At 40.4% G+C, this 27,670-nt stretch overlaps 2 protein-coding genes across 3 annotated transcripts in view; one reads left to right on the forward strand and one right to left on the reverse strand.

Annotated features, from left to right (window-relative positions):
* DMGDH (dimethylglycine dehydrogenase) overlaps positions 1–11,852 on the reverse strand; it is a 60,652-nt gene extending 48,800 nt beyond the window's left edge. For both annotated transcript variants that reach the window (XM_061189390.1, XM_061189389.1), the window contains exons 1-4: positions 11,656–11,852; positions 10,572–10,746; positions 2,713–2,811; positions 1,091–1,255 (exon numbers count right to left, since the gene is read on the reverse strand). In XM_061189390.1, coding sequence (XP_061045373.1) covers positions 1,091–1,255; positions 2,713–2,811; positions 10,572–10,746; positions 11,656–11,741 — 525 coding nt within the window. In that variant the 5' untranslated portion in view covers positions 11,742–11,852. The remainder of the gene's footprint in view (positions 1–1,090; positions 1,256–2,712; positions 2,812–10,571; positions 10,747–11,655) is intronic.
* BHMT2 (betaine--homocysteine S-methyltransferase 2) lies at positions 11,677–27,347 on the forward strand. Its single transcript, XM_061189391.1, has 8 exons — positions 11,677–11,941; positions 16,765–16,897; positions 18,846–18,937; positions 19,905–20,096; positions 21,333–21,480; positions 22,546–22,728; positions 22,990–23,218; positions 26,427–27,347. Exons 1-8 carry the CDS (start codon positions 11,867–11,869, stop codon positions 26,506–26,508), a joined length of 1,134 nt encoding a protein of 377 aa, XP_061045374.1. The 5' UTR covers positions 11,677–11,866; the 3' UTR covers positions 26,509–27,347.
* Positions 27,348–27,670: the final 323 nt, after the last annotated feature.

Genomic DNA, 27,670 nt, shown 5'->3' on the forward strand with positions numbered 1-27,670 from the left:
GAAAAATCTGTGATGGTGAGAACTTCCAGCAGAGCATCCCAAGATTGACATATAAACAGATATAAGAATATCCTTCCTGGCAGTGGTAGCAGAATTTTAACACAGACAATGCAATGCAACACCAATCTGCCACCACATTGGCATCACACAAAACTACTGAAAAGGAAGTGCCAGCAGCCTGTCAAGATTCACAGGGGCTAACAACCCAGCTCCCAGAGCAAGGCTATGAACCCTTAGGCGTCAGAGATGCTACACTGGGGAGAAACACAAGCCTCTGCTTCCCTGAACAGCTCCACCTTGTACCCTTAGGTAGCATATGTACAAAGGAGTCAGAGAGCCTGGGTTCAAATCTCCTCCAGCTCTTTCTAGCTGGATGGGCTCGGGCCCACTATGTACACTATCTAAGCTGCAATTTCCTGTTTAGTAATAATCTATACCTTCTATTATTATTGTGAAGAGTAAATGAGATTATACATGTAAATGGCTTTGCATAATACCTAATACATTAAGTATGTGCTGTAGTGTTAGGTAGTGCAGTATTAGTCATTGTTATTATTATTCAAATGGGATTATCACCCAGCAAAAAGACACTAAATTCCCAAGTGGATTTTCTCAGCTAAATTTGGTTAGATCAATACCTGTCAGGGTAGTACAGCTATGAGTTAGGTGATATCTGTGTAGCAATATAACATGTACTTTTACCTTTGATTTTGTAAAAAAAAATGTCAGTAACACAGTCTTTCTATACACACATTTGTCACACCTGGTTATTGTCTTCTCTGCATTTCTCAAACAGAAGGTTTATTATAGAAACCTCCAGATCTGGGGGACACAGTAATAGAGAGGTATTGAAAATGTTTCCTCAGTTGTAATAGGTAGAAAGCTAATAAGATTTTTCATTACCTTTACTGTATTTAGCAAACATAATAGCCCATCTTATAATTTACCCAAATTCCAGCATTAATCATCTGATTTTGACATTCAAAATGTGTGCACAAAGATTTTTCTAATTAAATTTCTAAAATAACATTTTCTGATCTTAATTAAAATCAACAAATGGTAAAAAAAAAAATGTCCTTAGGATAAATACCTTATTCATGTTGAGTAAAGGAAACATCTCTTGTATTTTTTCAGGTTCAATAAGATACTGTTCCGTTGCATGCCAGCCAGTCCGAGTCATTTGATATTTAAATTCATCTACCCTTACAGGAGTTGTAGCAATTCTGATACTACCTGGCTGATGGAATCCCACCACCTGTGACGATAATGCCAGTAAAAACTCATAAATAAATCACGATTTGGCACTCAAACATGGTTCTTCTCCAGCACAATGAAAATGAAGTTGTGTAAGAAAAGAGATTCACTATGCAGTGAAAGTGATAGCTATATACCATATTTACATCATATGAAAAGATGTTCATTTTGCAAATATTTAGTAAGTGTCTCCTCTGTGCCAGGCACTATGCTAAGCCCCAGAGATGCTGTTGTGAACAAGAGAGATGAAGATCCTGCCTGGATGGAGCTTACAGTCTATAGGTGAAGATGGACAGCTAAACGCATAATTACAACATGAGATAGTGCTCATGTACAGAGTGGAAGAAAATTATGTGAAAAGAAGAAAGGCAAAGGATTTGAAGAGGGAACATGAAGAATCAGAATGTTGCAGTGAGGAGATTAAGTGTGAATTGAAATAAACATTCATCTGGCATTTATTGAAGTCCTTTAGTTGGCCAAGCACTCAACAAGCCCCTGGGTGACAGTGATCAAAGATGCAGTCATTATCTTCAGGTTGCTTGGAATCTGTAGGGAAGACCAATCAGTAAAGCAACAATCACAATTGAGAGGGATTCGTATTATAAGAGGTATGTGCACACATGTTCTTAGAACCAAGAGATATGCCCTCAGCTCCACCTGACTGCTGGGTGAACAAAGTCAAGGATGGCTTCTCAAAGGAGACACCCCCCGGGAAAGGGTGGAAGGTGAATGCTGAAATGGGGACCAGAGGGAATGCTGTCTCAGGCAGACAGCCCAGCTCATTCTAGAACTGTACGTAATTAAGAATAGTTGAAGCATCTGAGCATAGCAAAGAGTGGCAAGAGAAAACATTGGAAAGGCAGGCAGGGCTTAGCTAATGAAGGTCCTTCTTTTTCTTTGGCTTTTGTCCTGTAGACTGTGGGGAGCCATGTGATGGTTTTAGGCAAGGGAAATAGCATGAAAATTTTAAGTAGACTTCAGTCTTAGTCTGTGGATACTCTTTGCCTGCCACTTTACTTTGAAAGTACTAATACAAATGAGAAGAGATAAAAATAAAAGTGAGGGGCTTTTAGTGAAGTACTTTTCAAAGGCATGTGACAATCTGGCATGTACAGTTGTCAGATCCTTTGCAATCCAGTGCAGAAAGGCTGCGATATCTTAGTTTCTAGATATAGCAGCTAACTAAAGATATTTTTGAAAGTTGCTTTTTATTCTTTTCTCATTTAGAAAATCAGGAGCAGGTAATTACATGGGTAATACACTTCAAGAAATTAAATTGATTGAAAAGCAAGCTCTAGAGGTTCTCATCTTAAACTCTCATCAGAATCTTCTACCACATTTCACATGCCATGGCTGTCACTACACACAGCGATACAAGATGATATCAATATCCTTCAGTAATCTTATGTATCTCTGAGAAACTGACCTAAAAGACAATTTCAAGCTAAATGCATTTACCTGTCCGGTTTCTTCTTCCAGTTTCTCATAAAGTTTGATGCTATCATAATGTATTTTCTTTAAGTTTATTCCAGGATGAAAGTAAGTTGTTAAACCTGCCTTAAAAGTGGGGAGGAAAGGAAATACCGAAAAAAATTAACATTCTCAAAATGTTGATAGTTTATCTGTTACGAAGTAATTTACTACTGGCAAGAAATTGACAAGCACCAGCCAGTCCTCTGGGATGAGAACACATCAGCACCAGTTTGAGTGCACATTGCATAAGGCTCGTGACAGTTATAAGAACCCACTTGAACCGCATAAATAATGTGAGAGCCAGCCAACAAACATATATAGTAAGTCCCTAAAAGTTATTAGGGAAAGGATTGTTTGCAGATTCAGAAATGGGATGATTTAGATGGAACCACTTAGGTTAGGAATGTACGCTATTAGGAAGAATATGGGGGGACGGCATACAATGTGGATTCAAACCAACAAAGCGTGTGTTCCCTTAAGGGGAAGGACCATGAACAAGCAAGCAAAAAGTTTTCCTTGTCCCAATCCCCACCATTCCCTTGAATCAAGCGGCCCTCCTATTCTCTTTCTTGAAATTTCCAAAATTGAAGAAGTGGACCATTCCTAGGAATCAGAGCCTGTTGAGTGGTGAACAGACCTTTGTCATAGCTTAACCAGTTGATGAATGAGCACATAGATTATACCCCGCAAACATTTCCTGAATAAATATTGAATCAGCACTCTCAGGAAAATATCTAAATATCACCTGCCAAACCCATTTTATCAACTCTGGCGGATGCAACATAGTATCCAGACAAAGAATTCTAAGCAATGATATGAAGCAGGTTCTCTCAGTTAAGTGTCTGGGGTCCCATTCAGCAGCTAATTTATCCTGGAAAGCTCATCCGAATACAATCTGTTTAAAATAAAGTCTGTTTGGGAGTATTTATAAAGTTCTTCGTGTTGGGCATTTGGTTCTCCTGATATCACTTATATGCAGAATCTAAAAAAAGTGATACAAATGAACTTATTTACAGCACAGACATAGACTCACAGACATAGAAAACAAACTAATGGTTACCAAAGGGGAAAGAGCCGGGGGAGGGATAAATTGGGAGTTTGGGATTAACAGATACATACTACTATATATAAAATATTGATAGATAAACAATGAGGACCTACTATGTAGCACAGGGAACTATATTTAATGTCTTGTAATAACCTATAATAGAAAAGAATCTGAAAAAGAATATATATGTATAACTGAATCACTTTATTGTACACCTGAAACTAACACAACTTTGTAAATCAACTGTACTTCAATTGAAAAAAAAAAACCCGCCATTAAAGTTCATCAGTAACCCTTTACGGACCAGAATCCTCCGTGTCTATCAAGTATTTGTTCAAGCATTTGGCTACTTCTCTGAGAAAAATGTTGGCCCAACGTCATAGGTCCTCTCATAGCACAGCCCCATAATGAGGCAACTGTGAGTCAGGCTCCCTAACTTTCAGCCAAATATCACATCCATCTTTACATGCTTGGTATCTAGTGTGATATGAAGTTTTCTAGTTCAATAATAGAGAATCTCTGGCCTTCAGGTATCTTCTAGAGAACTCAATTTTGTTTTCGATATATCTTGTGTCAGTTGAGAAAATGGATATTCACAAGCCTGGGCCTAGGGTTCTGTTCACCATTCACTCCTCAATATCCTCTAAGTTTAACCTAGGTTAAGCCAGACCACCCGAAAATGATATATCTACACTACATCAATCTTCTTCCTCACCCTGGAAAGCTGTTTTCATAGAATGAGTTAATGATCTCTCTTCTGAAAGAGTCACATCGGTTTGTTTTATAAAGCTCTTACTCAAAACATTTAGCTCAATATCCTTTTTTTAGGGAACAAATTCTTCTAGGAATTTCTGGTCAAGGAAAAATTGGTCTTTCTTCCTGAAATGCTATAACTATTTCTACTGAACAATTCATACAACCCTAGTTTCCTTGCTGCCAGGACAGTCAGAAGCAAATCCTGAGCTCAATTTTTTATCAGGAATAAAATTACACACACACACACATATACATATATATATATATATATATATATATATATATATATATATATATATATATATAATTTTTGTATTCCTTATATTTTTTATCAACCGGTTTTTGTCTTTTAATCTGTGTTTAAAATTTGGGGTCAACCATATCTCTGCTTTTATTGTGAGTTATTTGAATGTAATGTCCTACATGGTATTTATTGTTAATTTGTGTGCCAGTCCTGTGGCATGGGGTGGAAGAAGGGTACAGTGTTTTTCCTTTCTGGGCTTCAGCAAGGATATTTTAAGTGGGAAGTTTGAAAAAGAAGAAAAACACTGTTCTTATCCTTCAAGTTTTATAGTCTGATTGGGGTCATGAAACGTTCATACATGAAACAATGAAATCAAGAGCATATGATTAAGTGCCAGAGCATAGAGAGAAAGACACAAGAACTAAGGGAACTAAGAGAAGAGAAGATGCTGGAAGGATCACAGAAGGCTTCATGGAGGACAGGCAGGGGCTTACTTTCGATTTGAAGAAAGAAAATGATTATAGTTGGTGGAGAAGATAAAAGAGGGAAGATGAAACACAGACAAGAATAATCATTAAGACAACAAGGTCCTATTGTATAGCACAGGGAACTATATTCAATATCCTGTGATAAACCATAATGGAAAAGAATATTAAAAAGAATATAAATATGTATAACTGAATCACCTTGCTGTACAGCAGAAATTACCACGTTGTAAATCAACTATACTTCAATTTAAAAAAAAGAATAATCATTAAGAACTATAACCCTTTGAATAAAATAAGAATTTATAAATCCTTGTTGATATAAATAAATAAATAAGTAGGGAGAGTGGAAAGCTCTTCCTTCTAGCAGACTAACAATAAGTATGAAAGGAATGATGCAGTTAGAAAACTCATCCATGGATGCTAAAGCTAGTGATGTTCTCTCTCTCTTTAATAATCCTTCCCGCTCTGTCATGAGCCTCTACAGCCTCAAAAAGCCCAGTGACTGACCTCAAGCCTTCCCATATCCCAGTGCTTCCATGCACTCGCACACAATAAAAACATTTGAGCATACCCACTAAAATATGTGTATTTCTTTACTCCCACATGACATATAAATATGTATTACTATATTAGCAGAGATCATAAAACACACAAAAAACAACTGGAAATGAACTAAATATTGTAAATAATTCTTACTTTATTGATTGTGCAGAAAGGTTTTTGAATTTTAAAAATTTATTGTGTAGAAAAGCTTTTGAATATTAAGCTTATTAATATTTTAGCAAGGGCTATATAATATTTTATATTACTAAAATATATATGTTGGATTAATGTTGGTAAAACAGCGATTTGAAGGTCTAATTTCTTGGTGTGTTTTCTTTTGCGATGGTTTGAATGGCTCTGATAGCTGAAGAAGCTATCTGTCAATGATACAAAGGTGTAAGTGGGAGAAGTGTCCCCTCTTGGTTGTACTCTCTGTATCTTGATGCCACTTCTTCCATTCCCATCACCACCTACCAAAAGGTTTTTACTGAAATTTGACTATTAATGTTTCACGTTTTCTTGTCCATCAGCTGTTATAAGTTAATTGGGAGGTATTGCATTTTACATTTTAAAAAATGGGTACAAACCCACTGAAACTCCTCATTTGGGAAAATGTTAAATGGGTTTAAACTTAACTTTAAATTTATCTCTTGCATGTATGAGAGTTTTTTCTAGGTGATACATATCATTTTGGCCAGAAAAATCTAATAATGATACCAACATTTCCAAACACCCCTTCTCAAAATGCTTTCTTTCCAACAGGACTATTTTCCAAAAATTATTTTTCACTTATTGTGAGCATCACCTTGACTTTGAAGGAATAAACTGCATCTATTGTTTTGTATGTATCTACTACATAGAATGACTGGCAGCCACTTCCATCACTACAAAGATCACCAAAGTGGGGACACTTGTCTTTTTGTAAAAGAAAAACTTTAAGTTTTACAACTCTTTTGATTATTGTTATGGGATAACCAACAAACCTCTGTGTAGTACAACACTCTCAAGGTCATTCCCTCTCCCTTTCATCACAAATAATATTATTTAAAGCCTTGTTTCTATAAAATCGATCATAACATTGATATCCTATAGCATGTGATCTGCAATATGTCATGACAGACTGAAGACAAAAGAAAGAATGGGGACACTCCCATTGTACAGCACCAACCTCTCCCTTAGGCAGCATTGGTATCATATACAATATGTCACCCACATCAAAGGTGAGGGCTATTTATAAAGATGAGTAAAGCTTAATGTCTTTCTTATATTTTTAGATAAAAATAAATAGAAAGGTCTAACATTGTCTTCCTACACCCCAAATGGATAATCTTGCATCTTTAGTCCTCAGCCCTCCAAAACATCCACTTTGGCACCATTCCCAGGGGCAGCCTCTCCTGGGGACCCCATATGCCAAAACTGCTTCTTGCTCCAGTCTCTCCCCTTTCCTTCCATCCTACAAGAAATGTTCTATATTAGCAGTAGTATTGGGTGCTGACAAAGCAGTCTCGTTAAAATCCAGCAAAACCTCAAGACTATTGGATTTGTGATTCCATTTTGAATATTCACATTGCAAGCTGTGCCCTCCTCCCCAGTGCATCTGATTCCTGCATGTTCCAGAAATGTTTAGCCTTGAGCACATGCTATTCTTCAGTGAGACTGCCTTTATTTTTGTAGTCTGCCCCTTCAGCTAGCCCCCCAAAACGTCCACATTCTCATATCTGCTCCAAAATTTCTCTGTGTTAAAAAATGAATGGATAAAGAAAATGTGGTGTATATATATAATGGAATGTTACTTAGCCATAAAAAAGAAGGAAATTCTGTCATTTGCAACAACATGGATGGAACTTGACTTGACAGCATTATGCTAAATAAAACAAGACAAAGAACTATAAATACCAAATACCATATGATCTCATTTACATGTGGAATCTAAAAACAAACAAACAAACAAAACAATGGAATTCAGAGATACAGAGAACAGATTGATGGTTGCTAGAGGCAGGGGTGGTGAGGGGGTGAAATGGGTGGAGGGGGTCGAAAGGCACAAACTTCCAGTTATAAGATAAAGAAGTCCTGGGGATGGAACGTACGGCATGGTGACTACAGTTAACAATACTGTATTGTATATTTGAAAGTTGCTAACAGAGTACATCTTAAAAGTTCTCATCACAAGAAAAAAATTTTGTAACTACGTGTGGTAATGGATGTTAACCAGACTTATTGTGATCATTTTGCAATATATACAAATATCAAATCATTATGTTCTACACCTGAAACTATTATGTCAATTATATCTCAAAAAAATTCTAATCTGTGGCATTTCTTCAGGATGCTCTTTGGTGGGAGACCCCCTTGTTTGCAAGAAATCCTCTAATCAGCTTCCTAGGGCAATCCAGTTTTCTTTTCCTTTATTTGTAGGGGCCCAAATAACCTGGCTTCTGATGCCTGAGTCCATCTTGGGCTCACACTGCGTGAATCTCATTTTGTGAACCAGAGCCTACGACTTTGTTCACAAAGCAGAAAAATGCCTTTTCCACTCATTCTGGTATCTCTCTGCTTAAGGGGAAATTATCTTGCACAGTTGACTTTTAAGAAGAAGCCATCGTCTTAAAAACTTTGCCCACTTTTCTTAAAAGATCTTAGGCTAAGGATATGTTGCTTTATTGTTATTATTATTATTCATGGGATGTTTAAGAAGTAATATTCAGGGATTCTAGTTATTTTAGTTATTCTAGTAACTAAATTGCAGGTTACATCAAGTCAATCCACTATAAATGAACAAAAAAGTAATTAAAATATTAAAGTGTACACCCTCCTTAACAATCCGGAAGTGTTAAAAGGGTGTAAGCCCTCCCTCTCAGGATATTCCCGCTTGCCAAAATTTCCCTCTGCTCACATGCTCTTACCTGGACAGCCTCATGGCCCCCTTGCTCCCTCACTCCTGCCCAGTCTCTGCTCAAGTGTCACCTTTTCGAAGTAGCCTCCAGGCTCCTCCACCCCATCATTCTTCATCCCTTTACCCCGCTCTACTCTGCTGGCACTGATTACTCCAGAGCATCATTTGTGTTTTTTCCATCTGCCCCACCAGAATGTGGCTCCATGAGGGCAGGGGCTTTGTTTTGCGCACTGCTGCGTCCTCACCTCCTAGAACAGTGCTGGCCTGACACAATATAGGCTCTTCATAAATATTTGTTGAAAGACTGACCCAATGTCCCCTAAAAAGAAGTCATAGGAGAGCTGTGGGAGAAATGCAGGCTTTCTATTCCATGATAAAAGGAAATCTGCAAAGAAAGTCTAGTTCAGAGAAGGGAGAAGAGCCAGAAGGGTCAGTGGCTTCCTGGACCCCTCTCTCCAGGTAGCAGGAAGCAAGCTGAGGGAGAACTGGTGACACAAGAGACAAAGGTGCCTATGGAGACTCAGAAAAGACACTCAGGGAGGACTAGGTAGCTGGGCCTCCCTCCCAGACTGAGGGGTGAGGGGGCTGGCAGGAGAAGAAAGAAGGAAGAGGAGTAGGGCTTGATGCCGTTTTTCTAGAAGTCTCCATCCAATTGGTGGGTGTGGTCTGACTATGTGACCACAGGGACTCTGGGGTGAACTGGGCTTAAGTCTGGGCATCAATCTCCCCGAAACTCAGCTGGAGGCAGGAGATCCAACTCTATCCCTTACAGTGAGCAGGTTCTGGGTGTCAAAAGGCCCCTAAAAGCAGGGTTCCCTCTTGTCTCAGTAGGAGAAAGCTAATGATAGAAAGGGATGATGAGCAGAGGCTAACACTGCCCAACTTTTTTTAAAATTAAAGTATAGTTGATTTACAATGTTATGTTAGTTTCTGGTACACAGCAAAATGATTCTGTTATACATATATATATTCTTTTTCATATTCTTTTCCATTATGGTTTATTACAGGATACTGAATATAGTTCCCTGTGCTATACTGTAGGACCCTGTTGTTTATCTCAACTCTTCCTCCAAACAAAAATGGCACCTGCAGTCATAAAATCTTCCTCTCCCATCTTAGCTGACTTCAGAAATAATTGGTTTGGCAGTATGAAAGCAGTGTCAATCACCTCATTTACCTGAGCAGCTTTCTATGTAAGCCCAATTATTATACAGCACTGGAACAATTATGCATACCATTAAATAGGCGAGATTGACTTGGTCGTGTGTTTCATTTAACACAACATGAAAGCTGTGTTGCATGTTCTCAGCCCTCATAGTTAAGCCCTCATGAAGCCAAGCTGTTGTCTCACAGCACTAGCTTAAAATCATAAATCAATAAACATAAAAGGATCACTAAAGCCAGGTGAGGGGACATAGGTAAACGTCACAGGCCTGTATTCAGGATCACCCAGACACTATCCTTCGGTACAAAAGCTAACATTTACTAACCACTTACCATAATAACTTTACACATATTAATTCAATCTTCATCACAACCCTATTAGGTAGGTACTATTAATATTCCCATTTTACACATCGGGAACTAGAAACTTAAGTAAGTTGCCAGAAGTCACATAAGTAGAAAATGACAGAGTCAGGATTTGAATCCAGAGTCATATGTTCAAGATCATCTTCTCATGATTATCAACATCATAAATGTTGATCACCCCCTTAAAGTATACCAACTAAACTGCAATTGCAACTTCCAACGCTATGGAAAGGGAACTCACTCTAAAGAGCTCTCAGTGGGGAGCTGTGAATGGGAAAAAAAATCAATTGCACAAGTGACAATTCAGTGCATATGACAGTGCTGAGATGGTTTTCTTACTGCGTGCCAGGTAGATCCAGCAGTGAGCTCCGATTTCTCCAGGAGGACCACATCTTTCATGCCTGCTTTGGCCAAGTGATAAGCCAGACTCACACCAACACAGCCACCTCCAATTATCACTGTTTCTGCTCTGTCTTTCCATCTTGTTTCTGCAGGTAAGGGTGGGTTTTCTTCTCTGGAAGACATTTTTTTTAATAGTAGCTTTACTAGGCTATGATAGTTATAGTTTTTTGGGGTTTTTTTCTGACTAGTGTGATTCTCCTTACTTATTCTTCCAGTACTTAACATCTAGTGCCTGTGAGAGTTACATGTGCTGACAATCATTTGGGAGCCTCAACCTGACTTAGGCAACCTGGTTGGGGGAGGGAGGAGGAGGCATTTGAACCCCATTCCCCTAATTCTGACCCATTGTAGATACTTAATAGAGCTAAAGAATTGAACAGATGACTTCTTTTTCTCAAAGAAATCTAGAGAATAATTTTTCTCAGTCTACTTTAAAAACACACTGATTTTATTCCATTAAAAAAAAAACCCATAATCATCATGAAGTCCATTATCTATAAATCTTGGATCACCTCTTCCCTCCAGTGTTTTCCAGGCTGAAGAGAGCCAGATGGAGTACAATGCTCTTCCTCGCTCAACGTCCTCTCACCGTGTACCTGCTTCTCTAATTATAAAGATTGCTCAGTGGCTTGATATATTGATTTGCATGTCTGTCTTCCTAGCTAGATCATGAGCTTCTCCAAGACGCATTGTAAAAAGCAAGGTATAAGTAAGTCAAAGAAGACCCCATATACACCTGCGTTTGCCTCCCCATAGACCATCTCTGGATAGATACAGAAGACACTACTAACAGTTGACTGGGGAAGGGAATGGGGGTAGGAGAGTCTTTGCACCAGGAACCCTTTGATAGTCTCAGTTTGAACGGTTGTGCATGGAAAAGAACACACATAATTCGAGAAGAAATCTGAATGCCCACTTCTCGGGGTCGGAAGCACCCCTAACGCGGAGACCGCCTCAGCCCTGCGCTCGCACCCCGCAGCTGCGCAGCCGCGGGCCTCCGCGCAGACCCGTCCCCACTCACCCTTCGCGGCCGCAGACGGAGCGTGGGCGGCCGAGGGAGCCCCGCAGCGGGAAGCCCCGCAGCCGCAGCGCGCCCGAGCGGAACATGGCGAGGTCGAGGCCATAGGGCGAGGGCGCGGCCACCTACTCCCAAGCCAGCAGACAGCCGGGGCGGCGGGGCCGGCGGGAGGCGGTGGGACCCTCCCCCCGGCGAGGGGCGGGCTTCTGGCTCTATGGGCTGCCCGCCACTCAGCGCCCGCCACAGCCGCCGCGCGATGGCACTGGCCGGAAGCCCCGGAGCCAAGAAGGTGAGTTTCGGGGAACCCGGGAGGTACTTAGCCCTCCTGGCCGCGGGGCTTCACCTCAGCCCCTAATCAAGCTCTGCGGTCTGGGCGGGGCACCTGGACGTCTCTGAGCCTCGGTTTACCCGCTCGCGAAGCGCCTGGACGACGGTACTGCCTAGGTGTCAGGATGAGATAACAAAACTGGGTAGCATTTATGGAGCCTTGACTCGCTGCCCTGCACTGCGCGAGTGCTTCATGCAAATTATCTCCTCTTCACGTTTATTCCCATTTTACAGGTGAGGAAACCGAGGCTCAGAGTCCGTCAGCTAGCTCAGGGTCACCGATCTAGTCCAGGTGGAGCAGGGGTTTGAAGTCTAGCCTTCGGACTCAGGCCGCGCTCACATTTTCTGCCCTCCGCCCGCCCGCACCTACAGCTCTTCGACTCAATGGCCCCAGTGCTCGTGCCCCTCGTGTGTTTGGGAAGGGCCGTTGCCTGGTCTCCCAAGCCTCGGACTGGCCTGAAACCGGTCCCGGGCATGGATACCCCTAGACCCGCGGCGGGGATGGTGGGGTGCCCGGAGCCGGGGGTGGGGTCTCCGCCTCATCTCACGCCGCAGTCTGGGTCTCCCGGCTCCCCTTTCCCGATCTGCTCGCCAGCTGTCGCCCTGTTCCCCCATTTTTACGCTGGATGTGTGTGTGGTGGGGAGAAGGGGTGACAAAACAAAATTAGGAAAAGGGCATGAACTTGGACGCGGGACATCTCCAAACTCCTCGAGGCAACCCCCCTGGGCTCCCTAATTCGGAAGAGAGGGTGGAGAAGGAAGGGGGGATGTGCACCACCGTTTTATTTAGTAATCCTAAAAAGATAGGAACAACCAAGATGCCCTGCAATAGTGGGCTCCGTTAATAAAGTGCATCCACTTAATAAGTTATTAGGCAGCCAATTAAAAAGCTAAGTATGGGAACAGGCAAAGTGCTTTGCAATGTTAAGTTACAAAAGGAGATATATCACAGACTGATCCCAACTACATAAAAATATTTATACACACACTGTAAGGAAGGACACAATAATGGTAGTAGTTACATAAGATGTGGAATGTAGGTTTAAAAAACTTAACAAAAAAACATATTTTGGATATGTTTTTCTGATTATAAAGGTAAAATATGGGCATTGAAGCAAATGAGCATGATAAAAAGAAAAAGAAGCAAAGAACATTGTGCTGACTTCTTTCTCTGAACTTTCTCTAATACTATGTTCACTCTTACAGTTCATTTTTTTAAAGGTTTTTTAAAATTATGCTGTCCCTGTTCTATTTTTCCTGGCCTCTGCTCTTTGCAACACCAAGATTATCATATGAGAATCCATGTTAATGTGTACCTGGGAGTTTAAATGTTAGTGGGGCAGAGCTAACCTCACCTCTCTGCTCAGCTAACAGGTGCATTTTAAGAATTCATTTAACTGCTACAGAGGACACCTCCAATTGCTTCTTTAATCCAAAAGAGCAGTCCTGGTCGCAACTTCAGGCAGATGGACCTCTGGCAGCTTCCTGCCATAGGGTGAAGGTGGTCTACTCCTCTGTGTATGAATAGAGGTCCCCTGAAGCCAGATCTTAAATCCAAGAGGTCTAGCTACTGTTATCTGCAAAAAGAGGACATAAATGCCTCTCAGAGATCACCATCAGATCCAAGGCAGAGTCACTGCCACACTGAAAGGGAGGATGGAATGAAAATATAAATATACTGCAAATAATTTACAGCGCTCTTTATTTTACACAGTCCTGTCATTCTAGAGCTGGCTTTAGATCATACAGGTGTAGCAGTTAACTGAGGTGGTAAGTCTAGCAGTGAAGGAGGGGCTAAAAGATGCTCTGAATTCAAATATTGATAATTTAGTTATTTTGCTAATGGATGTTTATAAAACTGGCAAAATTTAAAATGTTGGACAAACATCCAGATAACAGATCAAAATGCCTTACCTTTACTTGGTATCATGAAGGCAACAGTCAAAATTTGCACTGTCATTTTCTTAAAATCCTAGCTAATTTTCTGTTAAAGAGTATCATTTTTTTCCTCCTTGTCAGGACCAAGCTTATAGCATATGTGAGGTATGTGCCATTTTCAGAACAGTCCTGTCCATCTGCTAACTCTTGGCATATTTTATTAAGGGCCTACTCTTTGTTACGTGCTGTATGAGGTGGTAGAGATAGAGCCTCAAGCATTTTACAGCCAAACAGAGGTGACAGGAAAGTAACCAGGTACTGCAGCACAGGTGATGGATGCAGGAATAGAGGATGTATGAACTTAAGCAGGAGACAAAGGAGGATGTAATCACGAATAAGAGTAGGTCAGGCAAAGCTTTGCTCTGGCAGCAATGGAAGATAGTTTAGAGTGGGCTGGAGTGAATTGGAGACCATTTCAATAGCCCAGCGGCAGTGAGGATGGGGGGACATATGTGAGATGTGTTGAATAGATATGCTTGGTGTAACCCTATGACAGATTGGAGGTGGGAGGTAAGAGACTAACCTATAACACCCAAATTGTGTGTTAATGTTTTTCCCCCTCTAGAATTGTTTGATGCGTAGTATTAAATCTGATGAAGTTAACCTGGTTAACTTCATTGAAATGTGTTAGATTTTCAAGATGCAATTTTAGAAAGATGACGATACCTCTGATTCTCTCTTCTATGTCCCTCTGCAACATTTATTTATTACACTGTGCTGTGATAATCTGTTGACCTAATGGCCTTCCCCAAGGTAGCCAGACTTGGAGATTCTTGAGGGCAGGGACCATGTCTTATTCCAGCGTTTACCCCTCTTGCTAGAACTGGACCTGGCATGTGGGAAGGTCTCAATGAAAGCTGAAAGTTTAAGTCATTTTCATATTTTGAAAGTCCAAAATGAAAAGAGCAAATTTCATTTTATGGAGGGAGTAGGGAGAGAGGTGAGAACCATAGAATACATTAACATTTCTTCTACATTCCGCTAAAATTCATCTTTAGATATAAAGCATGGAAAAATAACCAGAGTCAGGAGCTCTCTCTGTCAAAATAGTGTTTATGGTTAACAGAGCTGGGCTCCATTCCACTTCCCTCCACAGGAAAATGGAGATGTGGTGGAGATGGTGGCCTGGTGCTTAGCCTCAGGGCAACCGCTTCTAATGTACCTTCCTGGGCTGCAGATATGACTGGTTAGAAGGGGCAGCGGGAGCCTTTCCTCCCCCATTCATGCACTGCTCTGTGTCCAGCTGTAGGCAGGGCTGAGAGGAACTGGCTGGTATTTTCAACAAAAGGCTGTATCTTCAACTAATGCAGTCTATACAAGAGGGATAGGGAGCCCCATGGGGGTGTTTGCAGTTTTTATAAATCGCAGGGAAGTTCTCTCTGAAAAAATGACACTTGACCAAAGACCTGAAGAAAATCAGAGGGCGAGCCATTCAGGTATCTGGGGAAGCACTTTGTAGACAATGGAAACCATAGCTTTGGATAACTGCTCTGGATGCAACCTTGTATTCAGATTATGGGTGGGCTGACTAGAAAGGTGGTAAATAGAGACTAGGTGAGGAATTTAGAAGGTCTGATGTCTGCTTTTTCACTTACTGAGCTCTATGATCTTGAGCAAGTCACTTAGCTTCTCTGAACCTCAGTTTCCTCATTTATAAAGTGGGAATAAAAACTATCCGCCTTGGGGCTTCCCTGGTGGCGCAGTGGTTGAGAATCTGCCTGCCAATGCAGGGCACACGGGTTCGAGCCCTGGTCTGGGAAGATCCACATGCCGCGGAGCGACTGGGCCCGTGAGTCACAACTACTGAGCCTGCGCGTCTGGAGCCTGTGCTCCGCAACAAGAGAGGCCGCGGCAGTGAGAGGCCCGCGCACCGCGATGAGGAGTGCCCACCGCTCGCCGCAACTAGAGAAAGCCCTCACACAGAAACGAAGACCCAACACAGCCAAAAATAATAAATAAATAAAGAAAATTTAAAAAAAAAACTATCCGCTTTGCCTAGCTCCCAAAGTTGTTAAGAGTGCCAAATGATAACGTGTCTGTGAACATGCTGGAAAATGTAGAGTATAATTATAAAACGTTGTGTCCAATAGGATTATGTCCAGTGGTTCACACACAAAAGAGGTTTATTTTTCTCACCTAACGAGAGGTCACCTAACGGACGGTCACCGTCCACGGCCTCTGCAGCTACTCCAAGATGTCATTAAGACACCAGGCTGCGGTTATCAGCCTGCGTGTGGCTTTCAGTGGCATGGCTGCAAGATGATGGCTATACCTCCAGGGCTTAAGTTGACATTCCAGACAGGACAGAGAAAAAGTGACAAGAGGGAAGGAAGTGGGCATCTGTATCAGGAAAGCAAAACTTTTCTGGAAATCTTCAGCAGACTTTCACTTATTTCCCATTGGCCACCACTGTGTCACATGGCCACCCCACCCCCTCAGCAAAGGAGCCTGAGGATTTTTTTTTTTTTTAAGTTGGGGACATTGTCTCCCCAAACAAAATATATTAGCAAAGAAGAGGAGAAAAAAATGCACATTAGGTGACTAGCAGTGTCTGCCACAAACATCTTGAAAAACCAAAATAACCATTATGGAATCAGCACTTTAACTACAATTTGACTCAGATTAAATTGTATTTGAGAAAAAATAGTCACAGAACTTTGCACAAAACAAGTACCTGGATTGTCCAATAATAGAGTATTCTCAATCTTTCTGAAATACTATTAGGCACGGATGATTTCAACAGAACTGAAGCTGTGAGAGCATTGTACCACCTTTCCTAAAATTAGAAACTGCTTTTAGGAAAAAAAAAAAGAGGGGTCTTAGATGATTTTTCTTTCTCTTCTTCAGGGCATTTTGGAACGTCTGGATAGTGGGGAGGTTGTGATCGGAGACGGCAGCTTTCTCATAACTCTGGAGAAGAGGGGCTACGTGAAGGCCGGGCTCTGGACTTCAGAAGCCGTAGTAGAACATCCAAATGCAGGTCGGTGCCAGCATCACCCCTGAGTGTTTATCTGGGTGACATTTTGCTTAAATCTGACTGAGAGAAGATAAATAAAAGCGAGCATTTTCTTTTTTTTTTAAATAAATTTATTTATTTTATTTATTTATTTATTTTTGTCTGCACTGGGTCTTTGTTGCTGCGTGCAGGCTTTCTCTAGTTGCGGCGAGCGGGGGCTACTCTTTGTTGTGGTGCGCAGGCTTCTCATTGCGGTGGCTTCTCCTGTTGCAGAGCACAGGCTCTAGGCGCGCGGGTTTCAGTAGTTGTGGCATGCGGGCTCAGTAGTTGTGGCTTGTGGGCTCAGTAGTTGTGGCTCATGGGCTTTGTTGCTCTGCGGCATGTGGAATCTTCCCAGACCAGGGATTGAACCCGTGACCCCTGCATTAGCAGATGGATTCTTAACCACTGCACCACCAGGGAAGTTCCGCGAGCATTTTCTAAGGACTGTTTCACTTGCCAAAATTGCCAAGATGTGGAGACAGTGGCAGTACATGAGCTGAAGAAAGGGCTTCTCTCTCCTTCCCGCCCTCCTCTACACACACACACACACACACACACACACACACACACTTGCATCTTCGTATTCAGGGAGTGCTAAAATATACATACCAATATTTGTTCCATGAATATTTACCTTGTGTATATTCAAGAGTTTCCTTAACATAATAAAACTGTTATTGCTTCAGATTCATCCTTCTGGCTAATTTGCATACGATATTAAAACAGTACATTTGGTAGGGACGATTAATGGTAACCACCAGCTTAACAGAATATAGACAGTAGGCAGCCAGGTTCTGTTGGGTGGAGGGGAGGGACAAAGAAATAAACACAGTTATACCTCATCCTCCTGGCTGAAAAAAAAAGAGTTGGAGGTAGAAACTGTGATAGGATTGGTTAGTAACATCAAATTGGAACTTTATTTCTATGTTTGCTCTTTTTTGTATTTGCTGTTCTAAATGAAAGTGGGAAATAAAGCCAAGGAAGATATGGGTGAAACGGGATACAAGCTGGGAATGGAACTTTTGATTCACTCTGATTTTATTCATATATACACAGTGTATCAGACAAACATGGGGTCATGTCTAGGTCCTTCTACTGACCAGCTGAGTGACCTTGGACAAGTCATTTGACCTCTGAGGATCAGTTTCTTCATCTGTCACATGGGGGCATGACATGGGCTGGTGAGGACTTGTGAATTAACCCACATGAAATGCCCATATAAGTACCCAATGGCCATGATTACTGTTTCATCAGACACCCAGAGTTATATGGTAGGACAGAGTTTTGTCTTTCTGTTAGCAGGAGGATTTCATCTGACCCAAGAAGGACTCATTCTTAATTTTAGAAAATCTTCTTTGCTCAACCAGGAAGAAAGTGTTGATATAGCAAGGATAAAGACTGAGGTGGGGAGAGATGAAGAGAGAGAGAGGAAGGAGTTTCTGATGGGCCAAGGAAAGCTCCTTGACTGCGTCTCCCCAGCTGCTTGCTATTGAATACACTTGATGGGGGCGCCACCCATATGCATTCTGCCCACTGTGAGAATTCCCTCATCCTACTTTGAGGGCTCCCCAGTGCTGACTGTAAGTAGAAGAGCTACATCCTTCATGACACCGGCAAATGAATAAACCCTCTCTAGACCAAGAGACCAAGGGACAGTTGGCCAACTGGGCCTTAGTGTCTGCATGTGACTGCACCAGGCCATGGGGCCCACTGGCAGGTCAACATGAGGCTACTCTAAACAGCCCCCATTTGGTATGGACTCTGCCTTGTCCCTAAATTCTGCTGACCTGAATCTGAATTTCTTTATAAGTACCAGGTTTGAAATTGTGTATGATTGAAAGAGATGTGAGTGGATGAGCTGCCGCCGAAAATGATAGCTTCTGTGATTTTTACTTTTTTAATTTCAATGGAAAAAACAACTCCTTTGTAGTTCGTCAGCTTCACATGGAATTCTTGAGAGCGGGATCAAATGTCATGCAGACTTTCACCTTTTCTGCCAGTGAGGACAAAATGGAAAGTCAGGTAAACGATAATGGGGCAGGTGGGAGCGGGGAGGGGCGGGGAGAGGGATCATCTATAATAAAAATAACCTCTTGATGGGAATCCATGGAATTGACCTGATGTGTTACTACACTTTATTACAAACTCCTCCACATAAAATATCTATCCAGTAATTAATCATGATGTAAACATATATGTACTAAATAAATAAGCATTTTCTGTCTCTTTATCTAGGGGAGGGGGTAGGACTGGGAGAAAATATGCCATTAGAAGGGCATGGCCATCCTTCTGTGATATGTTTTTGTAGGGAAAGAACACTTTATAGATGCTCTTGTTACCTTCTCATTTCACATTCTTCTTTTCTGACTTGTCCATGTGGAGACAGGGCGGTCCTAGGGAACACAGCACTGGCCTAGGAATGAAGAGAATTGGGTTTTATACCCAACTTTGTTGCCACCTATTGGTTGTGTGACTTTGTGTTAGACACTTAACGACATGGAGCACTGGTTTTCTCTGCCAAATGGAGACAACTGATGCTTACATGCATAGGGTTGTTGAGAAAAGTGGGTGAGGATGTGGAAGTATTGTGAGATATCCTGCAAATATAAAGTATTAATACTTGTAAACGTTAATGCCCATTTATTCATTCAACCAACCAACATTTATTGAGTACCTGTTATAGTCCATTCTCTATGCTAGATACAAAGATGATACAAAGGCATAGACACTATTCTGAAGTGGCTCACAGTCAAGTATGGGAGACAAACAAATGAGCATTTACTAAAATCCAGTGTGGTAAGTACAATATGGAAATACAAGCTCACTGGGAATAGAGGAGATGATACCCAACTCTGCTGGTCTTCTCGAATTGCAGTTTAAACCAGTGACTTGTGCTCATGCTACTTGCTCATTGCCCCCTTTGATATCTGTTATATCTCACCTTTAAAATGCCAGGCTCACCATGTGTACTCTTGCTGTCTAACCTCAGTGGGAAGCTGTAAACACCGCTGCCTGTGACCTTGCCAGAGAAGTAGCCAACAAAGGTGATGCTTTGGTAGCAGGGGGGATCTGCCAGACATCGTTATACAAACACCACAAGGATGAAGCTAGAATTAAAAAACTTTTTCGACTACAGCTAGAGGTTTTTGCCAGGAAAAATGTGGACTTCCTGATTGCAGAGGTAAGCCTAGCATTAAAGGGGCAGGGCTGGAAGTAGCTGTGGAGGGGGGGATAGAGGTTGTCGGGGAGTAAAGCCTAGAGGGTAGGCGGCTGCTCAGGCCTCACCATTAACACTCAGTGCCAAGTAGTAGTTTCCTTGCCCTCCTCCATCCCTGCCTTGCTCACTCCCATCTCTCTGCTTTCACTAAAGCTGTAACATCTGAGCGATATTTTGAAGTTAGAATCAATAAGCATTGTCACTGACTGGATATGAAGGCCCGGAATATCCTCTTTCTCCCATCTCCCTATTTCCCATCATGATTGCTACCATCTAGAGTCAAGGCCTTAACCCAGCTCTTCACCCCCAACAAGGACAATAGCCTACCAACTGCTAGTTCCCCAATCGCCCTACCGAACTTACTGAAAACCTTGCTACATCAACCTTCCCAAGGCTTTAGGGCTACCCAAGCCTGGCTAACCCACCTGGAAAAAATCATCTACAGAAATGAACACAAACTCTGCCCTATATGTTCTCCAGATGGATGAGAACACAAGTTTGTTTTTTAAGAACCTCTCTTTTGACTTTCTCTGCCATTCCTCACACACTGCTTCTGCAGAATCTAAGTCAAAAAGGAAGAAACAGGGAGATTTCTGCTAGCTTTTCTCCACTTACTTAAATTAAGTTCAGCTGTTCAATTGTGGCACTTATGGGAAGCACCCCTGCAAATGGCCTGGGTTTATCAGACAAGGTGTCCTGTCTACCATTGGCAAAGACACTCAGTAGCTACCCCTCCCTTCTCTGTGGCTCGATGTTCTCATCTGGGGAAATAATCATATTTCCCTTCTTACTTTATGGAGCACTTTAGAATTTCTAACTAGAAGTGAATATAAAAGTATTTTGAATTGTAAAGCATGATAAACAATTATTCTGCAGAGATCACCCAAGTTCCATAAAAAATGAGTCCAAAATTTATTAGCAAAACTTTTGTTCCTTCAAAAGTATGATTTTAAATACTCAGTTACTTTAAAACCTTTTTTTAGTATGATATCTGAATGAAAACCTATATGTTATTGTTAAAGGAATTAAAATATTTACTCGTAAAAGTATTCTTTAGTCAGTCTGGTAGAGACACATTTCTTAGCACATTTTATCACATATATTTGGTAATTTTTATAACTGTTTTTGCAACATTTGCGGTCTACCACTCAAAATCTGCTTTATGTTTGGACAAATAGAAGAACATGAAATTTCTCTTAGTATTTTGAACATGCTGAAGAAGCTGTGTGGGCTGTGGAAGTCTTAAAAGAAGCCAGAAAACCCGTGGCAGCCACCATGTGCATAGGCCCAGAGGGAGACATGCATGGTGTAACACCTGGAGAATGTGCTGTGAAGCTGGTGAAGGCAGGTAATGTAGACCCATGATGTGATAAGCAGTTCAGTTATTGTTTATGAAATGTTTCTTAACATTGGGAGAGCAGTTCGGAAATAAAAACATTAATTGGAATTGATCTCTTTATCTGTAAAACTTAGGAGGTAGAGGGGGACAGCTAATTTCTAAGACACCTTCCAACTATTAAAAAAGAAAATAAAGATCTTTGTGTCTGTTTTTGTGCCAGTACCATACTGTTTTGATGACTGTAGCTTTGTGGTATAGTCTGAAGTCAGGGAGCATGATTCCTCCAGCTCTGTTCCTCTTTCTCAAGATTATTTTTGCTATTCAGGGTCTTTTGTGTTTCCATACAAATTTTAAAATTATTTGTTCTAGTTCTCTGAAAAATGCCATTGGTAATTTGGTAGGGATTGCACTGAATCTATAGATTGCCTTGGGTAGTATGGTCATTTAAAAATATTGATTCTTCCAATCCAAGAACACTGTGTATCTTTCCATCTGTTTGTGTTGTCTTCAATTTCTTTCATCAGTGTCTTATAGGTCCTTTGCCTCCTTAGGTGGGTTTATTCCTAGATATTTTATTCTTTTTGATGCAATGGTAAATGCGATTCTTTCCTTAATTTCTTTTTCTGATGTTTTGTTGTTGGTGTATAGAAATGAAGTCAGACAGAGAAAGACAAATATCATATCACTTATATGTGGAATCTAATAAAATGATACAAATGAACTTATTTACCAAACGGAAATAGACTCACAGACACAGAAAACAAACTTATGGTTCCCAAAGGGAAACAGGGAGGAGGGAGGGAAAAATTAGGAATTTGGGATTAACAGATACACACTCCTATATATAAAATAGATAAACAACAAGGACCTACTGTATAGCACAGGGAACTATATTCAATATCTTGTAATAACCTATAATGAAAAAGAATCTGAAAAAGTATATATGTATAACTGAATCACTTGACTGTACATCTGAAATTAACACAACATTGTAAATCAACTATACTTCAATTTAAAAAAGTAAACAAGTAAATAAATTGTGAAACAAGTAAATAAATGTATTTCTTTGCATAGGGGCTTCAATCGTTGGTGTGAACTGCCGATTTGGGCCCTGGACCAGCCTGAAGACAATGAGACTCATGAAGGAAGGCCTATGGGCTGCAGGGCTGAAAGCACACTTGATGGTGCAGCCCCTGGGGTTCCACATGCCCGACTGTGGCAAAGGAGGGTTTGTGGATCTCCCCGAATATCCCTTCGGTAAGCTCAGGCACATATTAGAGATCTTGTGGTTTCTTGTTGTGACAAAACGGAAATGGCTATAATGAACAGCTACAGTACAGACTTACGATACGAGACTGTATAAGACAAAGACATTCAGTGTTAATCAAAAATTAGCTATCTGAGGAATTCATACTCTAAAATTTATAGTTTCTTCATCGAAAAAAGAAAATACCCCTTGAGCATCGATTGTTTGAAAATAGAGATGGTAACAGAAGTGCAATAACTATTGTATTACAGCACTGGAGCCCAGAGTTGCAACCAGATGGGATATTCAAAAATATGCCAGAGAGGCCTACAACCTGGGGGTCAGGTACATAGGCGGGTGCTGTGGATTTGAGCCCTACCACATCAGGGCAATTGCAGAGGAGCTGGCCCCGGAAAGGGGATTTTTGCCTCCATCTTCTGACAAACATGGCAGCTGGGGAAGTGGTCTCAACACGCACACCAAACCCTGGATTAGAGCCAGGTAGGAATTTTTTAATTAACTTACTATTTTCCTCTAATCTCATTTTATTTATTGTTAGCATTATGCATGCACATGGTAATACAAATTCAAAAGTATAGAAGTATACAAAATGAAAGGTAAAAGCCGCCCATTTCTGACACCCATCCCATTCCAGGGGTAACCTGTTTGCCATTTATGTTTTGAAGTCTTATTTCTCTATTTCTTGTTTTATCAATTTTAAGTGGTAATTACCCTTTATGAAAGCTGAGGGATTTAAATCACATAATCTTCCCCCTTGCCCTGATCTCCTTTTCACAAATTTGACTTATTACATTTTTGCTTGTTCTGTTGGTGATCTTTACAAGTTTGAATTTCATATTTAACTACTTGTTTTTTAATCCATCAGTATGAGGCAGTATCTTTTGATTCCACTCTCTGTAAAATAAGAATTGCCTTCCTCCATTTCCCTCTACTTTTCCTCCCTCATCTACCTCTTGGTTTCTTTAAGGTATACAATTACTTTTACATCATCAAGGTTTATAACCAAACACAGTATAAGCAAACACAGTGGCAATTCAGTAATTAAGTGTTCAATTCCATGTGAAATCAAGACTTGGAACATGTTTCAAACTGAAAACCTCCTTTTTTCCAGCAGGAGATTTCAATATGCAGGAAACCAGGGAAGGCCAGTCTGATCTTTCTCTTTCTCTGTCTTATGCTTCCAACCCTCCTTTCCCATATTGCTAATCATGGTTTCTGACCTCTTCAGATTCAAAGAGAGAGGAGAGCGGATGGAAAAGGGAGTAAACTTGTATTGCTTAATTGACACCCAATTAGGAAGACCACATTCTCTGGGCCTGGCACATCCTCATGAGTGTATTTACAGTTCTTCAGAGGCTGCCACTGGGAACTTTTGTCTGTATGTCTCATGCCACAGGCATTGCATTTTTCTCTGAAAAATTTTCTCTGCTTCGTCCTCAGATCCCAACTTTCTCAGCAGGTCACTATAGATACACACTATTTTGAGGAGTCTCATTTTCCATCCTGGTGTTTCTCTTGAGCCTGATTTTAAATATGCCCAGGCTGGCTCCCTCTCTCCTATTAGGCTCAAAACTGGCTACAAGACTTTTCATCCTCCCTTTAAGGAGACAAACTGAGAGTGTGGTCTGATCCCAATTTAACCACACTCTCTTCATTCACAAAGTAGCTGACCCATTGGTCTCTGTGATCTAGATTTTCCAGTGTAGAGTCAAGTTAGTCATCTGACTGGCTCTTAGCCACCTACTTTGAAACTTCTGCAGAGTGTCTGTCTGGCTTTAATACCTGATATCTATCACATCTTGTGCCACCAATAAAATTTCCAATCTAATATCCTGGTACTCTGATCACTATTTTCTAAACATGATTCACTGCAGAACCAAGAGAAAGAGAAATAAACCTATTTTACAAAACCTGAGCCCCTTGTGAGAGAACGTTCCAAGCATCAAGGTCAAATTGATTCTCTCCTCTTAGATTTCATCCATAGTCCAAATTCAGGCCATACTTTAATTTGCTTCATAGTTGGACTTTCTTTGTACAACGTTTGGTTTTATAGGAATTTCTAATTAACTTTATTTTTTATTGTTGAAAGAAGAATAATAGACCGTCACCTTCTCTAAGGTCTTCCAATATCTAAATTATACTGTTTGTTACAATCAATCACTTTATTATTGAAGATATTTTTCTGGGGGCTCCTTGAATTACTGTTCTGTTTTGAATCATTCTCTCTCTCTCTCTGTCTCTCTCTCTCTCACCTGTCAATCTTTTCCATCTTTTAGAAACTAACCACAATTTCTGCTCTTCTCTAATCAGAGCTGTTATGTCTTTATCCATTTTGTACTTCTTTATCCATTTCAGTAGAATTTAGAACAGTCTTCATTTTTGAACATTTAGGACAACGTTCCTAATGTAAATTAATTTAGATTGTAGAAGTAGGCAAGAAATCATTTAGGCAAACATTTCTTCTGGGAGGTATGGATATTTATCCAGGAAGATTTTTTTACAGGTCTCATGCTTAGAAAAAAAAAGTACTAAATAGAAATATAGGGACTTCCCTGGTGGCATGGTGGTTAAGAATCCGCCTGCCAATGCAGGGGACACAGGTTCGATCCCTGGTCCGGGAAGATCCCACATGCCGCGGGGCAACTAAGCCCGTGCGCCACAACTACTGAGCCCACGCTGTAGGGCCCGCGTGCTGCAAGTACTGAGCCTGCGCGCCTAGAGCCTATGCTGCACAACAAGAGACGCCACCGCAATGAGAAGCCCGCGCACCGCAACGAAGTGTAGTCCCCGCTCACCGCAACTAGAGAAAGCCCGCACGCAGCAACGAAGACCCAACGCAGCCAAAAAATAAGTTAACTAATTAAATAAAATTACTTTAAAAAAGAAATATAATTAAAAGGTGAGGAAAGCATACTTTGATGATGATTAAAATAGTTCAGATAAGTGAGAAATGGCTTATTTTAATAAACACTGTCTAGGGATCCTTAAAATTCATTAGCAATTTCAAATAAAACATTATTCTATAGAATAAAGCCAGACATTCCTTGTACCCTAAACTCCCAAACATACTGATGTTCACAAAAATTTGTGATTACCCAGAAACCTGTAGACACCCCAGATTTCTGACATTTTCATCATCCAAAAATATTGGTTTATTCATTGTTTCATAGGTAAAATGGAAAAAACTATAAAAATACATTTAACACAAAGGCCTGTGACCAGGAACATTTGTGTTCTTTCTTTGTCTAAAAACAAGGCACAAATACAAATTAATTTGTATTCTGTTTTTGGTTACTTTTTGAAGAATTATACTTTGTCTCATTCCTTTTAAAACTGGTTTCATATACTTGTCATTATGTTAAAATATTGAGTAGAACTAGAAGGACCCTGCTAGAAATTTACGAATGAATATAATTCAAAAAAACATATAAAATTCAAACACGTTGTCTTTTTCTGAAAGGTGGTATGAAACCCAGTGATTGTTATTGAGGATAGAAATGTAGAAAGACTCCTGGAATTAATGGATATGGGCATAGTTTTTCTGTCTGTATATTGAAACTGAAATTCTACTTTAGCCTGATCATCCACCAAACTTATGAGTATTTAGCCAATATATATATAAAGTATTGGACTTATAAAATAGACATGAATCTTTTAATTGATTAACTATATATTTTTTAAAACACAGGGCTAGAAGGGAGTATTGGGAGAATCTGCTGCCGGCTTCAGGCAGACCTTTCTGTCCTTCATTGTCAAAGCCAGACGCCTAAGGAGTAATGAAAGAAAACACTGAAATAGCAGAATGGAAAGAAATCCCCCTCAAGCCCCATCTGGAACCCTTCCTCGCCTCTATCCTCAGGCCACCCTGATGTCTCCAGCTGCTGAACAGCTAATGTGCTGTCAATTCAACACAGGATGCGTATTGCATTCCTGCTGTGCTTAAGCTCCGAGCAGGATGCTGGGGGAGATGCAAAGCTGATGAGAAAGGCTTCTCGTCCTCCAGGTACTTACTGTCCAGTAATGCTGCAGGACATGCTTTTGAAGGGAATCAAGAATAGTGAAACTTGTCTTTTAGGGTGAATTTGAGATGTTAAAATAACCAAGTCTGTGAGCAACAAACCCAGTGATTAATTCCGGAGACTAAACTAGGTACAGAAGGAGGATAGAGCAGCATTCTAAACTAAAATGAAAGTAATGAGTCTGCCTTTCTTAAATGATTTGTATAATGACTCCAAAGGCAATCCCAAAGGAAAAGATGCAAAAAATGTTTTAGGATTTTTTGAAACAATCATATAACCTTCCAAAGTGATTACTTTCAGAGATGATTTTACTTAAAGGTGTTAGGTCCCAGAATTTTTAAAATGTGTCTATATAATCACAAATAGCTAGATTATAAACTACTAAGGACAAGGACAATGTGATATGCTTCTTATATTTTTCCTTAAAGTATTTATCATTGTGCCAGGCATACTAATAGATGCTCAATGAGATACTTATTGTTGATTGTTTAAAACAAATAAAAATAGATAAACAGTTTTGGAAGACCTTTTTAAAAGTCAGAGTTCAAATCTATCTTGGTCTAATATTTTCTTGACTTATGTTTGAGCTATTTGCTACATGCCATTTTCTCTCTATTTTTCAAAACAATGTATCAATTTGTAACAATAAAATTAAAAATAATTTACCTTTTATAAAAGTGTTTGAATACTTTAAATCTTACGGACATTCTTTGGAATAGTATTAACAACAAGCATTTATTACTTATTATGTTCCAGGCTCTTGCTTCTCTCTCTCTCTCTCTCTCTCCTCTCTATCACATATATATATGACAAAAGCCAACCTAGATTTATGAAACACACAGGTTTCATTTTGGGTTAGTAAGTGCAATGCTCAGAATAGAATGTTGATGAGATGGAAGTTGATAAAACTTCC

The sequence above is a fragment of the Eubalaena glacialis genome, chromosome 4 (genome assembly GCF_028564815.1).
Source record: "Eubalaena glacialis isolate mEubGla1 chromosome 4, mEubGla1.1.hap2.+ XY, whole genome shotgun sequence".
Classification (NCBI taxonomy): Eukaryota; Metazoa; Chordata; class Mammalia; order Artiodactyla; family Balaenidae; genus Eubalaena; species Eubalaena glacialis.